Here is a 17,076-nt window from a genome sequence, read left to right on the forward strand (position 1 = left end):
ATAGTAAATCATCCCCCCTATAGTAATTCATTCCCCATATTAATTCATCCCCCATATTAATTCATCCCTCATATAGTATTTCATCCCCCACAGTACTATTCCCCCCCAAGTAGTAAGCCAAGTCCCCCCTGTGTCAATTCACTTACCTTTGCTCCGCACGTTCCTCTTGCCGTGTTCCCGCGCCGTTCCGGTCTTCAGGGCGGACTGTGAGAGGAGCCTAGCTCCCTTCACGTTCGTCACGCTGCCCCGCCTACACACATCCTGACAGCCAATGTTTGCCTGCCCTGGCTGTGTTTTTTTTTATCACGCTCCGCGGGCCCGATTAAAAGGTCCGCCGGGCCGTATACGGCCCGCGGGCCGTAGTTTGCCCATTGCTGGCCTAAACATTTGCTAAGTCTAAATGACAATTCCCTCAATATCTTACAGTCTGATGAAAATGTTCAAAGTGAGACTTGTCCTTTAAATCTTAGCTTCACCAAAATAATTTTTTTGTATTTTCCAGGATTTCAAAAAAGAAACATGGATAACTTTACAGCATTTAAAGAATTTCAAATTTTACTCTTCTCCAGCGTAGCTGGCAGCAAATCTTTTATACTTAGTGTATTTGCTTTAATATACCTGATAGGAGTTCTGCTGAATCTCACAATACTGACCGTGATATGCATGGATGTTCATTTACACACCCCCATGTATTTGTTTTTGTCTAACTTATCCTTAGTAGACATTTGCTATATAACAGTCACTATTCCAAAACTGATGGACATGTTGGTATCTGGACACAACAAAGTGTCATTCTCACGGTGCTTCATACAAATCTTCCTTTTATTCACGGTAGCTACCACTGAAGATATGCTGTTGATGATAATGGCGTATGACCGCTATGTTGCGATTTGTAATCCTTTGCGCTATCACCACCTCCTTAGTAAGAGAATGTGCTTTCTGTTCACAAATCTGGCATGGTTTTGTGGAAGTTTAAATTCATCTCAGCTTACCATATCTACATCCAAAATGTATTTCTACCATTCTAACACCATTCATAGTTTTTACTGTGATATCAAGGCCCTGATGAACATTGCAAGTGGCGGCAGAGAATTACTTCACAGTATCATTTATTTAAGCGTAGTTTTATTTGGAATTTTACCATTTATGTGCATTTTGACATCTTACACAAAAATTTTAAAGGTGATATTGAGTGTTAAGTCTTTGGACGGCAGAAGAAAAGCATTTTCCACATGTTCCTCTCACCTTACTGCCATTGTAATTTTCTACTGTACGGGAACAACTGTATACATGATACCAGCATCAGAAAAATACAACGTCCTGGAACAGATCTTCACTGTCCTGTATACAACAATCATACCTTTGCTGAACCCTTTAATATACAGCTTGAAGAATCAAGATGTAAAGGGGGCAATGATGAGGCTACTTGGGGTTAATGCTCCGCAATGAATGTATCCAAACGTTAAAGCAGATCTAAACCCAACCACTAAAATCATACGTGTTGTGCCTAGTACACACTATTAGAAAATCGAACAAACGATCATCCGATTTTCCACAAAAGTGTGTATCCAGGGGTGGACTGACCATTTGGGAACTCGGGCACTGCCCGAGGGCCCTGGGTCAATAGGGGACCCCATGAGATGCCCCTGGCACCTTTCATAGGCTTGTTTGGGTGTGGTTTGAGTGTGGGCGAGGACACAGGGGCCTCATGATCCCCTATTGCCCGAGGGCCCATGAGTTGTCAGTCCACCCCTGTGTGTATCATGAAGTAACTGAGAATGGTACTAACTTGTATGAACATTCTCAACCGACAAAGGCAAACATAGCCATGTACTAGAAGAGGAAAATGTAGGGTCGTTCTTTGCTCCTGATCTTCCAAGTTTTTTTCTGTTCAGTTATTTCAGTCCAATTTGTTATTATTTTTCAGTAGAATTATTTTATTTGTTTTTGTATTTTATTTATTTCAGGTACTTAAATAGCGTCGTCAATTTATGCAGCACTTTACATAAAATATTATACATTCACATCAGTCCCTAACCCTCAAGGAGAGTACAGTCTAAGGTCCCTAACTCACATTCATACATACACATACTAGGGACAATTTAGACAGGATCCAATTATCCTACCAGCATGTCTTTGGAGTGTGGGAGGAAACCAGAGTTCCCAGAGGAAACCCATGCAGGCACAGGGAGAACATGCAAAGTCCAGATAGGTGGGGCCTGGAATTCGGAACTGACGACCCTAGTACTGCCAGGTGGAAGTGCTAACCATTTAGCCACTGTGCTACACTGTGATTACTTTACACATTGAACTAAAAGTGGACGTTGTGCTCGCGCATGATAAAAATTTTCTAGCTTGCACCTTCAGGTTTTTTTGTTTGAACAGTTAGAATTGACTGTTGAAAGCAGTATACTAACAAACAAATAATTGACTGATCATTCCATCGTTGTGATTCTGCCATGAAGGTCCTTGTTCAGGCACTTAAAGTGTTATTAAACCCAGGACTCTGCATTCACTATATCCGCTCTCCCCGGACCCCACATTCACTATATCCGGTCTCCCCAGACCCTGCATTCACTATATCTGGTCTTCCCGGACCCTGCATTCACTATATCCGCTCTCCCCGGACCCTGCATTCACTATATCTGGTCTTCCCGGACCCTGCATTCACTATATCTGGTCTCCCCGGACCCTGAATTCACTATATCTCGTCTCCCCGGACCCTGCATTCATTATATCTGGTCTCCCAAGACCCTGCATTCACTATATCTGGTCTCCCCGGACCCTGCATTCATTATATCTGGTCTCCCAAGACCCTGCATTCACTATATCTGGTCTCCCAAGACCCTGCATTCACTATATCTGCTCTCCCAGGACCCTGCATTCACTATATCTGGTCTCCCAAGACCCTGCATTCACTATATCTGGTCTCCCCGGACCCTGCATTCACTGTATCCGGTCTCCCCGGACCCTGCATTCACTGTATCCGGTCTCCCTGGACCCTGCATTCACTATATCTGGTCTCCCCAGACCCTGCATTCACTGTATCCGGTCTCCCTGGACCCTGCATTCACTATATCCGCTCTCCCCGGTCCCTGCAATCAGTATATCCGCTCTCCCCCCAGACCCTGCATTCACTATATCCGCTCTCCCCGGACCCTGCATTCACTATATCTGGTCTCCCCGGGCCATGCATTCACTATATCTGGTCTCCCATCGTACACAGAAATGCAAGTAAATATAAACTGCTAAATCCCTTTTCTCATCAGCAGTCTTGTGACTTCTATCAGGGTTCAGCTGAGCACTGGTTAAAGCTTGTAGGAGGAGTTTTCATTCTCCTCCCACTGCCCTATGAGATTGATCAGCTGTGTGTTTTTTATTTTTTGTGCTATAAACAAAAAAAGACCAACAATTTTGAGAACAAAAAAAAATATTTTTGACTCTTTGCTATTAAACATGTCCACAAAAAAATTTTTTTTGTCATAAATTAAGGGCAAAATGTCTTTGCTAAAAAATAAATGCCAATACGTGTAAATTAAGTGGTTTACATGAAAATTATAGCATTTACAAATGGCAGTATATAATGGAATTTTTTTTTTTACTAGTAATGGCGGTGATCAATGACTTATAGCGGGACTACAGTGGACATTCTGACACTGAGGGGAACTGACTAACTGTCACTGACATCCCCAGTGACACCAATACAGTGATCAGTGCTAATAAAAAGCACTGACACTGTACTAATGGCACTGGGCAGGAGGGGGTTAAAATGTGGGACGATCAAAGGGTTAACTGTGTGCTGGGTCTGTGCTTTCAACTGTAAGTACACTGCTTTGTATGGCTCTGCTATGCAGAGCCATACAAAGCAGTGTGCAGGAGCTGACAGGGGAGAGAACTGTATTGTTTACATACAGTTATCTCCCTCGTCAGTAATACTCAGCGATCACCGAGTGCCGGCGAGTAATTATCAGCCAGGACCCAGTGATTGACAGCCAAGTCCGCGAATGGTGGCACAGGTAGGGAGCTCGCGCATACCCCCTACCCAGAACTGCAAAATCACATGTGTGATGTCGGGGGAGAAGCTCTCCCTCACAGATGCCGAGGTGGCCATATTGCGACACCATTTGGCGTTATTGGCGGCCTCTTCATCTCTCTGCTGGCGGCACAGGTGGATCGGATTACTTTCTGATGAGATAATTACCCCACATTGAGTCCTATATACAGTCAGGTCCATAAATATTGGGACATGGACACAATTCTAACATTTTTGGCTCTATACACCACCACAATGGATTTGAAATGAATTGAACAAGATGTGCTTTAACTGCAGACTGTCAGCTTTAATTTGAAGGTATTTACATCCAAATCAAGTGAACGGTGTAGGAATTACAACAGTTTGCATATGTGCCTCCCACTTGTTAAGGGACCAAAAGTAATGGGACAATTGGCTTCTCAGCTGTTCCATGGCCAGGTGTGTGTTATTCCCTCATTATCCCAATTACAATGAGCAGATAAAAGGTCCAGAGTTCATTTCAAGTGTGCTATTTGCATTTGGAATCTGTTGCTGTCAACTCCCAAGATGAGATCCAAAGAGCTGTCACTATCAGTGAAGCAAGCCATCATTAGGCTGAAAAAACAAAACAAACCCATCAAAGAGATAGCAAAAACATTAGGCGTGGCCAAAACAACTGTTTGGAACATTCTTAAAAAGAAGGAATGCACCGGTGAGCTCAGCAACACCAAAAGACCCGGAAGACCACGGAAAACAACTGTGGTGGATGAGCAAAGAATTCTTTCCCTGGTGAAGAAAACACCCTAAACAACAGTTGGCCAGATCAAGAACACTCTCCAGGAGGTAGGTGTATGTGTGCCAAAGTCAACAATCAAGAGAAGACTTCACCAGAGTGAATACAGAGGGTTCACCACAAGATGGAAACCATTGGTGAGCCTCAAAAACAGGAAGGCCAGATTAGAGTTTGCCAAACGACATCTAAAAAAGCCTTCACAGTTCTGGAACATCCTATAGACAGATGAGACCGAGATCAACTTGTACCAAAGTGATGGGAAGAGAAGAGTATGGAGAAGGAAAGGAACTGCTCATGATCCTAAGCATACCACCTCATCAGTGAAGCATGGTGGTGGTAGTGTCATGGCGTGGGCATGTATGGCTGCCAATGGAACTGCTTCTCTTGTATTTATTGATGATGTGACTGCTGACAAAAGCAGCCGGATGAATTCTGAAGTGTTTCGGGAATATTATCTGCTCATATTCAGCCAAATGCTTCACAACTCATTGGACGCTTCACAGTGCAGATGGACAATGACTGAAAGCAGACTGCAAAAGCAACCAAAGAGTTTTTTAAGGGAAAGAAGTGGAATGTTATGCAATGGCCAAGTCAATCACCTGACCTGAATCCGATTGAGCATGCATTTCACTTGCTGAAGACAAAACTGAAGGGAAAATGCCCCAAGAACAAGCAGGGACTGAAGACAGTTGCAGTAGAGGCCTGGCAGAGCATCACCAGGGATGAAACCCAGCGTCTGGTGATGTCTATGTGTTCCAGACTTCAGGCTGTCATTGACTGCAAAGGATTTGTAACCAAGCATTAAAAAGTGAAAGTTTGATTTATGATTATTATTCTGTCCCATTACTTTTGGTCCCTTAACAAGTGGGAGGCACATATGCAAACTGTTGTCATTCCTACACCGTTCACCTGATGTGGATATAAATACCCTCAAATTAAAGCTGACAGTCTGCAGATGAAGCACATCTTGTTCTTTTCATTTCAAATCCATTGTGGTGGTGTATAGAGCCAAAAATGTTAGAATTGTGTCCATGTCCCAATATTTATGGACCTGACTGTATGTTGGATGCATTATTGCAGTTGGTTGTTGGCTTTCTAGCTTGAAGGTAATCCCTTATGCTATCTTGGATGGTTTGGTGAGCATTATATTTGTCTTTTGGCGAAGAGAAGCATTTATCAATATGGGAAGCCATGTCAGTGTTTTTATAGCTTTATTTGATTGTTATTATAGATAAAATAGCTGGATACAGTTATCTGTCCTCTGGGATCTGGAACATTTCAATATTCCTACAGTTCAGTAAGCATTGCGGTGAGTTGCCATAGTGAGGGTATTTTTGTACTGTTACAGGCAGCTATGATAGTGTTTCTATAATTTTTTATTTCTATTATAGATCAAACAATTGCACAAAATCTTTGGTCCTGCGGGACTTGTGATATCTTTAACATAGAATGAGGCATACTCCAGTTTACTATGCTTATTGGCTATGCCCTCAATACGGTTAGCTTTTTTCTATATACCAACCAGAATACCAACTCTTAGGCCTGTTCAATAAGCCCTGTACCTAATTTATATTATATCTTCCACGATGATTATAGAGGGACATAGAGGGTGATTTGGTGCTCTCCTGTTGCCGTCAGCATTATGAGATGGCTATCTGACCACCTTTGTTCCTCCGGTGGTTCACGCCATTAAAACTTTGGATTATGCAGCCTCATCTTGGACATCATTATTTTATGATTGCTCTGATCAATATTGATTTCCCTTGTCAGTACCATAATGGTAATTATATCAATGTTATTGATTACATTTTCTATGTGTAAATTATCACTTATTCCCATGTGTTCATTTAGAAATTCCTCTTGCATGTATGCCCCCTGAAGAAGATGAAAAAGTGGAATGATCGAAACACGTCGGGGTAATTTTTGAGGGAATTTTTTTATTCTGTGAAGGAAGCATTTTTGCAATATCCATCAGAGATAATGTTTTTAAAGATAATGTATCTCTCACAAGTATGTTCATGTAATAAAGCATATGTTTTAAAAAATGTTCTTTTGAGTATATGTGTAACAATATTGTTGTTGCATTAAAGTCCCATAGGGGGATTCTCCATATACATTTAAGTCAGGGACAAGCAGCTAGATACTCAATTCTCTGTTATGAACAGATTTGAAGCATTGTTATTTTGATGCCGTTTCAATTCAATGAGGTTTCAATTCTCTTTAATAAATATACAAGGTGCTGCAGATTGGACCCCTTTTTTGCTTTTCTATATATTGGAGTTTGGGTGATCTCCATTGTGTGCTCTTCACCTGAAGGATCGAGATACATGCCCAGTGTGTGCTGTTCTGACCCATATGTATATATTATTATTATTATTATTATAATACAGTATTTATAAAGCGCCAATAGTTCGCTCAGCGCTGTACATTACAAAGGGGGACAGAACATGTGACAGAACAATACCAATACAATGCAAAACATGAGGGGGATCGAGGGCCCTGCTCTTTCGAGCTTACAATCTAGGAGGGAGGGGATGGTGGCACAGGAGGAGATAGCTGTGGGGGATGGAGTGGTAGGAAGAGTGGAGGAGGTCGGCAAGTTAGCAGGGGGTGGGGTAGGCTTCCCTGAAGAGATGGGTTTTCAGGGTGCGCCTAAAGGAGAGGAGAGTAGGTGATAATCTGATGGGTTGGGGCAGGGAGTTCCAGAGGATGGGTGACACCCTGGAGAAGTCCTGGAGGCGGGCATGGGAGGAGGAGACCAGGGAACTAGAGAGAAGGAGGTCTTGTGAGGAGCGGAGTGTGCGTGCTGGGTGGTACTTGGATATTAGGTCAGTGATGTAGTTCGGGGCAGTATGGTGGACAGCTTTGTACGTCAGTGTTAGGATTTTGAATTTGATCCGTTGTGCAATCGGAAGCCAGTGGAGGGATTGGCAGAGGGGGGTGGCGGAGACGGAGCGGTTGGAAAGGTGAATGAGTCTGGCAGCCGTATTCAGGATCAACTGAAACGGGGATAGCCAGCGGCGAGGCAGGCCAATGAGGAGGGAGTTGCAGTAGTCGAGTCGTGATATGATGAGGGAGTGGATGAGCTGTTTCGTGGTTTCTGGAGTTAGGAACGTGCGTATTTTGGCGATGTTGCGGAGGTGGAGTCTGCACGAGTTTGTTAAAGATTGGACTTGGGGCTGGAAGGATAGGTTGGAGTCCAGAATGACACCAAGTACTCTGGCCTGCGGGGCGGGTTTGATGGTGGTGTTGTTGGATGTGATGGAGAAGTCAATGGGGAGTGGGGTCCGGGCTGGGGGGAAGACAAGAAACTCGGTTTTGGAGAGGTTCAGTTTAAGGAAGTGGAGCGACATCCAGTCTGATATGTCGCTCAGCAGGTGTGTAATTCGGGCGGAGACCGAGGGGGTGAGGTGGGGGGTTGAGAGATAGATTTGTGTGTCGTCGGCATAGAGGTGGTAGTTGAAGCCGTGAGAGTGTATGAGTTGTGCCTTTACACGCACATGAACTTCAATGACATCCCAATCTTAGTCCGTAGGGTTCAATATTGAGTTGGCCCCGCCCTTTGCAGCTATAACTGCTTCAACTGTTCTGGGAAGGCCGTCCACAAGGTTTAGGAGGGTGTCTATGGGAAGGTTGGACCATTCTTACAGAAGCACATTTGTCAGGTCAGGTACATATACGAGGTCAACACATATAGTATATTTTAAAAAAAAATGAAGATCATAAAAGCAAACAAAAGGCCACAAAATGAGATCAATATACACTGGGTACAGTTCTCTTCAATTCCAATGTGTTTCGAACAATATTTTCTTCCTCAGCGGAGATGAGAATCTGTAAGAGACCCAGATGATCAGAATAGAAGTGTCGCATCAAAATCATTGCTATGTTAAAAGGTCAACCAGCAGCCTCCTCTCTTCCGGGATGAGCCCCAACATAACCTCCCTCAGCAAAACCTAGAACACCAGACCTTGCCTTTATACAGCAGGAAGTATTTTGAAGGTGGTAATCATCCTGCAAATCAAACACCAAGGGGATTCCCAACGGCCAAACTAATGATGTATTAGTGGGGGCACCAAAAAATAAAGGGGGGGGGGTCTTTAAACACTTTCCAGCTCTATGTCAGAGATGATCCAATTGGACTTGTAACATTTAAGCAGTTTTGTTGCTTGTCCAAGCCACATATTCTAGTGCTAAAGAAACACACTAAAGCATTGAAAGTCTTGAAGGTCACATTAATACTATCATTTTGGAATGCATCTAGGCAGAAGTTGATTGCCTAAGACAGGGGTGTCAAACTGGTGGCCCTTTAGCTGTTGCAAAACTACAAGTCCCATCATACCTCTACCTTTGGGAGTCATACTTGTAACTGTCAATCTTGTAATGCCTCATGGGACTTGTAGTTTGGCAACAGCTGGAGGACTGCCAGTTTGACCCCTGTGGCCTAAGGACATGGGGGAGGTTTGAATGTTTTTGGAGACACCCTGTTCTAATTACATAGCCCAGTCCCATGGTTCAGTTCAACCTACACCCTGATAATATTTTCTAACTCTCCTCCACAAGAGAAAAAAATCTTTCTTAAAATTATAGCAACAGATAGAAAACTATTCTAAAAAAAAAAGTTTATTAAGAGTATCTAAAGTGGTTCTAAAGGCAGAAGGTTTTTTTTTACCTTCATGCATTCTATATTTGAAGGTAAAAAAACTTCTGGGTTCAGATCCTCCCCCCTCCTAATATTTACCTAAGGCCGATCCTGATCCAGTGATGGGCATGAGAGCTGGGTGAGCCTCACTGGCTCACACAGCAGCGGGATCCATTGGCTCCAGCTGCTGTCAATCACAGCCAGTGAACCAATGAGGAGAGAGATGGGGAGGCAGATCTGAGCTGCGTTCTTTGTGTGAATGATCAATGTCCATTCACAGGAGCATGGCTCGGGAACAAGCCTGCTTGAGTGCCCCGCATAGGAAGAGGCTTGCTATTGGTGGCACTTGGCACGGGGGGAAGAGCCAGGACCGCTGGCAGGGAACCCAAAAAGAAGAGGACTATGGCTGCTCTGTACAAACCCATCACACAGTGCAGGTAAGTATAACATGTTTGTTATTTAAAAAAAAAACCTTTAGAATTACTTTAATCACTTTAGATTTTTATTTTAAAAAATAGACCCTTTGAAATGCTATATATATCATTCAATAAGAGTCTACGGGTTAGCTGTTTCACTATAGCAAATTTTTTGCATGTTGAACTCTGAACTCTGGGGACAGAGATTTGTTTATAGCTGGGTCTTGAGTGTACAAACCATAGTGGGATTTAAAAGAAAACAAGCAAATTAAGCACACATGCATGTATTCTCATATTCTCCAAGGTATTTTTTAATTGAGTCATTGTCTATAAATAAAAAGATTCACTGCTGCAGGCCTTTTAGATGAATATTATTATGGTAACAAAGAACTAAATGACTGAAATGATAACAAAGCAGTTCTGAATATGTGTGCGCCTTCTCTATGAATTTTGTAACAAGTGACAAATCTTAGGTGATCTGCACACTCTAAATTCTCAGACACGCCTAGTTTCTGCAAGAATTTTTAATATACTATGTCAGTTTGCAGGTGAGTTCTTTGCTTTCCCAAAATGTAAAAATAAAATATTATTACTTTTACTTTGTAAGTTGTATTTTTTTCTATTTTAACACATATTTGAACACTTTTTATAATCTCAATTTCATATGAGAATGAAAACATTTAAATGACTCCATTGTGATGTCTTTTTCATCAAATACTGACTTCCACGGTTTATGTAATACTTGATGAAAGATCTCATAGCTTGTAATAACAAAGTAAAATGTAATTTCAGCCACTTTAGATCTCACAACTAATTACCTTTTAGAAACCAAGGCACTATTTTATGTTTATGTTATATTATGAGTCTATTAATTTAGCCATATCTTTGTCATTATTTAAGATAATTAAGTAATATTTTATTTTTTGGTGCAAATGAGGCTTTATGGTGGCAATATTATCTTGCAAAAATTATTTTAGTTTCTACGTCAGCTAGAGACAAAAAAAGGTCAGAAAAATATGCATTGTTTTGTCCTTTTTCTAGTGTTGTTTTTAAAACAACTGTTGTTACTATAGATAAAAAGTGAACATTTTACTCTACAATTTGTTCTATTTGTAAAGGTACAAAAACTATGTTTCTTTTACAAAGCATGGCAAATTTATTTACCTGTGGCCTAAGAACATGGGGGAGGATTGAATGTTTTTGGAGACACCCTGTTCTAATTACATAGCCCAGTCCCATGGTTCAGTTCAACCTACACCCTGATAATATTTTTTAACTGCCCTCCACAAGAGAAAAACATCTTTCTTAAAATTATAGCAACAGATAGAAAACTATTCTAAAAAAAATAGGTTTATTAAGAGTATCTAAAGTGGTTCTAAAGGCAGAAGGTTTTTTTTACCTTCATGCATTCTATGTTTGAAGGTAAAAAAACTTCTGGATGCAGATCCACCCCCCTCCTAATATTTACCTAAGGCCAATCCTGATCCAGTGATGGGCATGAGAGCTGGGTGAGCCTCACTGGCTCACACAGCAGCGGGACCCATTGGCTCCAGCTGCTGTCAATCACAGCCAGTGAACCAATGAGGAGAGAGATGGGGAGGCAGATCCGAGCTGCGTTCTTTGTGTGAATGATTAATGTCCATTCACAGGAGCATGGCTCGGGAATCCCAATAAAAAAGTGAACATTTTACTCTACAATTTGTTCTATTTGTAAAAGCACAAACACTATGTTTCTTTTACAAAGCATGGCAAATTTATTTACAAACGATATATAGTCTTTTTTAAAACTTTTTTAAAGGCGTCACTGAAAAAAAAAAAAAAAGCTACAGTAACTAATAAAAATGAAAGAAGTAAATATTATTAGTAAAAAATTAATGTAACAAAAAATGTCAGTAAGATAAGGAATGAGAGGAAAGAGGAACAAGTTAACTATGGCTTACAAGGGTTAACTGCAGGTTAATAAAGGGTTAAATAGGAACACGGCTAGTTTAAATTTAACTTTCAGAGACATGCTGGTAGGTTAATTAGATCCTGTCTATATTGTCCCTAGTATGTGTATGTATGAATGTAAGTTAGGGACCTTAGATTGTACGCTCCTTGAGGGTCAGGGACTGATGTGAATGTACAATATATATGTAAAGCGCTATATAAGTACCTGAAATAAATAAAATAAATAACTTTCAGTGTTGCCTTAGCTGACATTGTATGCAGATCAATGGTCACCAATAGTAGCAATAATAACCTTGCCAAAACTTAATTCTTGTTGACACTGCAGAAACTGTTCTGTGAGCCTCTCCAGGACAAGTCCTAGCTGTCAAAATGACAGCTGGGACATGCCAGTAAATTCAGCCAGGAAGCTGTGGGGGAGATGGAGGGTACAACTCTTTTCCAAAATATTTTGATGAGCTGCTTTTATATGAATTGCAAACCAAAAATCCAAGTAAACAATGTCCTTTTTTATCCATTTATCCTGCCATTCAGCAAATTACCTCATTTTTGAGGGAGGCTTGACAACAAAGGTTAGGCTGTAAGGTTCAATGTAAAACATTATGTTATACTGTGGTGTTACACTGGCACCCCTATATGTATCAGTTTATTTGTTAATTCTCCACATTTGCAAATCTTTTTTTTTTCAAAATAATATTGAAATCCATATTCAACTAGTCCTAGATGCCATGGATTTACAGATTGTCAGGGATCCGGGTATGACCAGAGATGTGTGGACTGACACAGGGAAACGCAGACTTCAAGTAAGGTGTAAACAATATCATTTATTAAAGGCTATACAATACACAAACGTAGTACAAACAAACCAAACCTAAACTAATATAAATATGTATAGAGCACAAACGTAGTCAGGCAGGCCAGGTTGGTAGCTAAGGGGCAGACAAGGTACAAAGGAGCAGGCAGAAGAGTGGTCAGGAATAGCCGGGGTTGGTACGGGCAGAGTTCAAGCAGTGTCAGAGTCCAGCAGGCAGGAGGCAGGATACAGGGCACAAGGGAGCAATACACCAAGGCACTGATTGCAGGCCTGGTCCTGCTTTAATACACCTCCTGCAATCAGCCTCAGGTGATGGCCTGATTGCAGGAGTGAGACACTTGCTGCTGAGAGCACCCACTGGCCAGCACTGGTACTGCAGCCCACAAGGCAGGTAAGCCCCAGCACTACCAGAGATAAGACCATTCCTGACACAGATCTTCAACTGAGAAAATCCAACAATGCAAATTACTGCCAAATCATTAGTAATTCTGTTTTTTTTATGTATAGTCCTGAAAGAGGTTCTTATGGTTCCATGCATGCTATTGCTGTACAGTTTGTTCTTAGCAATGTGGCAAAGGGCATCTTTCAGCAACACTGGGAATCCTGTGAATGAATGGCCTGTGAAGAATCATGATTTGGCCAACATTTATGATCTAACATCAAGGCGGAATGGCATGACAGGCACAAAGAGGCATTCTTTGGAAACAAAGCAATCAGGCAAGTAAAAAAAACTGAGCATGGTTTCCTTGGTCATTACCCTAAGCAGGAACACTGACAAAACTGGAGCTCTCCCATTTAGTTGAAAAGATAAAAAGACGACTTGAAAATGTTAACCTATACATTGCCGACCAACCATCCACTAATATCTATAGCCAGATTCAATTTGGTCCATTGTTCCCAGTTCTTACTCTCAAATAATGAATTTCAGTTTAGCTTATCTATGATAAACATTTGTTGGGGAACATTGACTGAAACTTGAAAGACCAAACCCTACCAGAGGGTATTGCAAAGTAAATTTTCACTTAGCCTAGTAAATACAATGTAACAAATTTAATTCTGAATACCCAATCATCCGCAAGGGAAAAAAAACAGTGCTTCTACTATCCTGGCATTTCAGGGCCAACATTATAATCCTATTCCAGACATTACCCTTCTAACCACTTGAAGACCAAGCCTTTTTTGACACTTTTTGTTTACAGGAAAAACATTTTTTTTGCTAGAAAATTACTTTGAACACTCAAACATTATATATTTTTTAAAAGAAGAGGCCTACAAAATAAAACGGTGGGTGTTGCAATTTTTTATGTCACACAGTATTTATGCAGATTTTCCAAATGCAAATTGTTTTGAAAAATACACTTTGTGAATTTTAATGCACAAAAACACAATATATTTCCCAATTGAAAAAATATAAAAAATATAAAAGATGGTGTTACACCAAGTAAATAGATACCAAACAGGACATGCCCTTTAAATCCCGCATGCCAGGACAACGACAACAAACTACGCACATTTTTAATATCCATAGGCAATGCTTTAAAAGCCTCCACAGGTTACCACTTTAGATTTGCACGGAAGGTCTAGTTCTAGAATTACTGCCCTCAATCTGATGTTTGTGGTGATACCTCACATGCATGGTGCAATCTCTGTTTACATACTAACATTGGACCGATGTCTGCATTTGCCTTTACGTGCGAACACAGGGATTTTTTTTTACACTGTCCCTTTAATTTTTTTATCACTTTTATTGTTATCACAGGGAATGTAAATATCCCCTGTGATAGCAATAGGCAGTGACTCTTTTCTGGGAAATCTGGGGTCTATTAGACTCTAGATCTCTCCTCTGCCCTTAAAGCATCTGATCTCACCAAGATCGGTGTGATCAGATACTTTCCCAATTTTAAAATGGCTCTGTTTATATCCAGCAAACCTGAAATGATGAAATGCTTGTTGTTTCCAGTTTCTTAGACCATACAGATGATTGGAACCATTCTAGTCTTCGATCATCTGTATGGTCAGCTGGAGGAACCGCCGGCTGCCTTCTTGGGTTCTTTGGTAGGACGGGAGAGTCTGAGAAAGCTATGGAAGGAAGCAGGAGGGGAGGTCGTCTCTTCCCACTGCTTGTAAAAGAGATCCAGCAGCTAATTAGCTGATAGGATTGATTTTACATGAAAGCCAACCACCAGCTGAAAACAACAATACCAGGATGATGCCTGTAGCTGCAGACATCATCCTGGTATAACCACGCAAAGTCCAGCGACATGCCAGTATGTTGCTGGTCCATGTTGGGCATATATGTAACAGCAGAGAACACGGGCATATGATGAATTGGGTCTGTGGACCAATATGACGACAATTCATTCTTTTTTGTAATGCCCATGTCGAGGGTTAGGCCGAAAAAAGTTTTACATTCAGAAACCGTGATAGGTTTCCATGTGAATTGTCTGACAAGAGCTGAATTTGGGTGAGTGGCCATGTATTGTTGTGCATATAAATTGCCTTGGCCCACAATGAATTCATACAAATCTTCAGTGAAAACAGTGAAGGGGCTAAACTCTAGGGCTGACAGTGAACAGGGCTAATCTTGCTAACACTGATCACCGGGTCCAGATTACCGGAACCTGCATTCCACTGTGTTTGGTGGACAAAGTGGTCACGTGTGGAGGGGGGTGCTCTGTATGTGTTGGTACAGTCAGAGTGACGTACCAGTACGCCGCTATGCCTGTAGCTGCCGCCCGTCCGCAGTATAATGCGGGCGGGCAGACAGTAAGTGTTTAAATAAAAATTAATTGTTTATTAATTCAAAATTCATAAGCATTTGTTCATTTCAGTAAAAGATACTGAAAGAGAAAACTGCAGCTACGTTTTGTAAATCATTGCCAGTTATCGCAATCGATTAATTTCAGTTGTTGCCACCAATGGCCAGGTAGGACAGCTTATTTTCCTTAATGAATAAAATCATCATTTAAAAACTACGATTTGTATTTATTTGGGTTAATTTTGTGTAATGTTAAAATTCGTTTGATGATCTGAACCATTTAAACTTGAAAAACATGCGAAAAAATAAAAAAATCAGGAAGGGGCAAATACATTTGCACAGCACTGTAAATGATTTTTAAAAACATTTTTTTATTATATATATTCCTTAACATTTTTTTAAATTTATTTAATTAATGTAATTTTTTTCAGAAAGTTAATGGAAAACCAAACATTTCTGAAAGATTTCCACTTGTTACCATTTTCTATTGAATCTGAATATACATCATTAATTATTGGTCTGTATTTAATTTTGTATTTGACTGGAGTATTTGTCAATTCCTTCATAATGGTTCTTATATTTATTTCCAGTGATTTGCACACCCCCATGTACATGTTCCTCTGCAGCTTGTCCTTCACTGACATTAGCTACACTACAGTCATAGCCCCCAAACATCTGGACATATTAACGTCCGGGGATAACTCTATATCCTTCAACCAATGCTTCACACAAATGTACTTCTATACATTAGTTGGCATCACAGAAAACATGGTCATACTTGCAATGGCCTTTGACCGTTACGTGGCTATTTGTAACCCTTTACGATATCACTCTATATTAAGACCCAAAAACTGCATCTCTATCGTCACAGGGATTTGGATTTCGGGATGTCTAAATTCATTGGTAATCACAGTTGCATTATCATACGTGTCCTTTCGCATTTCACAGACTATTCACCAGTTTTTCTGTGATGGGAAAGCTTTGATTGACATCGCTTATGCTGGTGTACGTGAATTTTATATAGTCATCTATATAGAGACATTTTTCTTCAGCTTCTGTCCATGCTTTTGCAGTTTGATATCGTATGTAAACATCATCAAGGTCATTCTTCAAATTAAATCTAAGGAAGGGCGTAAGAAAGCCTTCTCCACCTGCTCTTCGCACCTCATTGTCATCATCGTGTATTATACTACAGCTATGTTAGTGTACATTATGCCACGAAACTATGATAGCCTACAGCAAGTCTGTCTGGTGCTCTTCACTGCTGTTACCCCCATGGTAAACCCTCTCATATACAGTCTGCGAAATAACGATGTCAAATCGGCACTTCTGAGACTTCTGAGACTGGCACCTAAAATGTATTTCCAAGCTTGAAAGGATTTTATAAAACAGTCTCAAAATAAATGCCATGTGGACCGCGCATAAGTTGTGCAAACAATAAGAAATGATGACACTCAAAAATAATCAATAATCATAAGTAATATACAATAAACATGTAATTAAACTGGTTGTATTAGGTATGCAGTTCCAAAATGTGAAAATAGGGTGCAAGCGTGCTAAGTTCTTGATTGTGAACTCCGTATTTAAAGTGACAGGTGCTCCACTGTGCTCAGACCGGTACCTCACATGGATCTGCACTCACCGTCATCCCATGACTATCCCACTGTTCAACGTGATGTTGGTGACCAATGTTCTTC

At 40.8% G+C, this 17,076-nt stretch overlaps 2 protein-coding genes across 2 annotated transcripts; both read left to right on the forward strand.

The window, feature by feature from the left end:
- Positions 1-519: 519 nt before the first annotated feature.
- LOC149443214 (olfactory receptor 2T1-like) lies at positions 520-1,449 on the forward strand. Its single transcript, XM_089655746.1, has one exon. The coding sequence runs from the start codon at positions 520-522 to the stop codon at positions 1,447-1,449; it is 930 nt and encodes a 309-aa protein (XP_089511872.1).
- A 14,368-nt stretch (positions 1,450-15,817) lies between these two features.
- LOC149443215 (olfactory receptor 1-like) lies at positions 15,818-16,753 on the forward strand. Its single transcript, XM_089655747.1, has one exon. It carries the CDS (start codon positions 15,818-15,820, stop codon positions 16,751-16,753), a length of 936 nt encoding a protein of 311 aa, XP_089511873.1.
- The last annotated feature ends 323 nt before the right edge of the window (positions 16,754-17,076 follow it).

This window comes from Staurois parvus, unplaced genomic scaffold (assembly GCF_062004578.1).
Source record: "Staurois parvus isolate SC_StPar_1 unplaced genomic scaffold, SC_StPar_1.0 ptg000867l, whole genome shotgun sequence".
Classification (NCBI taxonomy): Eukaryota; Metazoa; Chordata; class Amphibia; order Anura; family Ranidae; genus Staurois; species Staurois parvus.

Bases quoted from the DNA above. Each gene is read 5' to 3' on its own strand.
- LOC149443214 (XM_089655746.1), top strand. From the start codon at position 520: ATGGATAACTTTACAGCATTTAAAGAATTTCAAATTTTACTCTTCTCC.
- LOC149443215 (XM_089655747.1), top strand. From the start codon at position 15,818: ATGGAAAACCAAACATTTCTGAAAGATTTCCACTTGTTACCATTTTCT.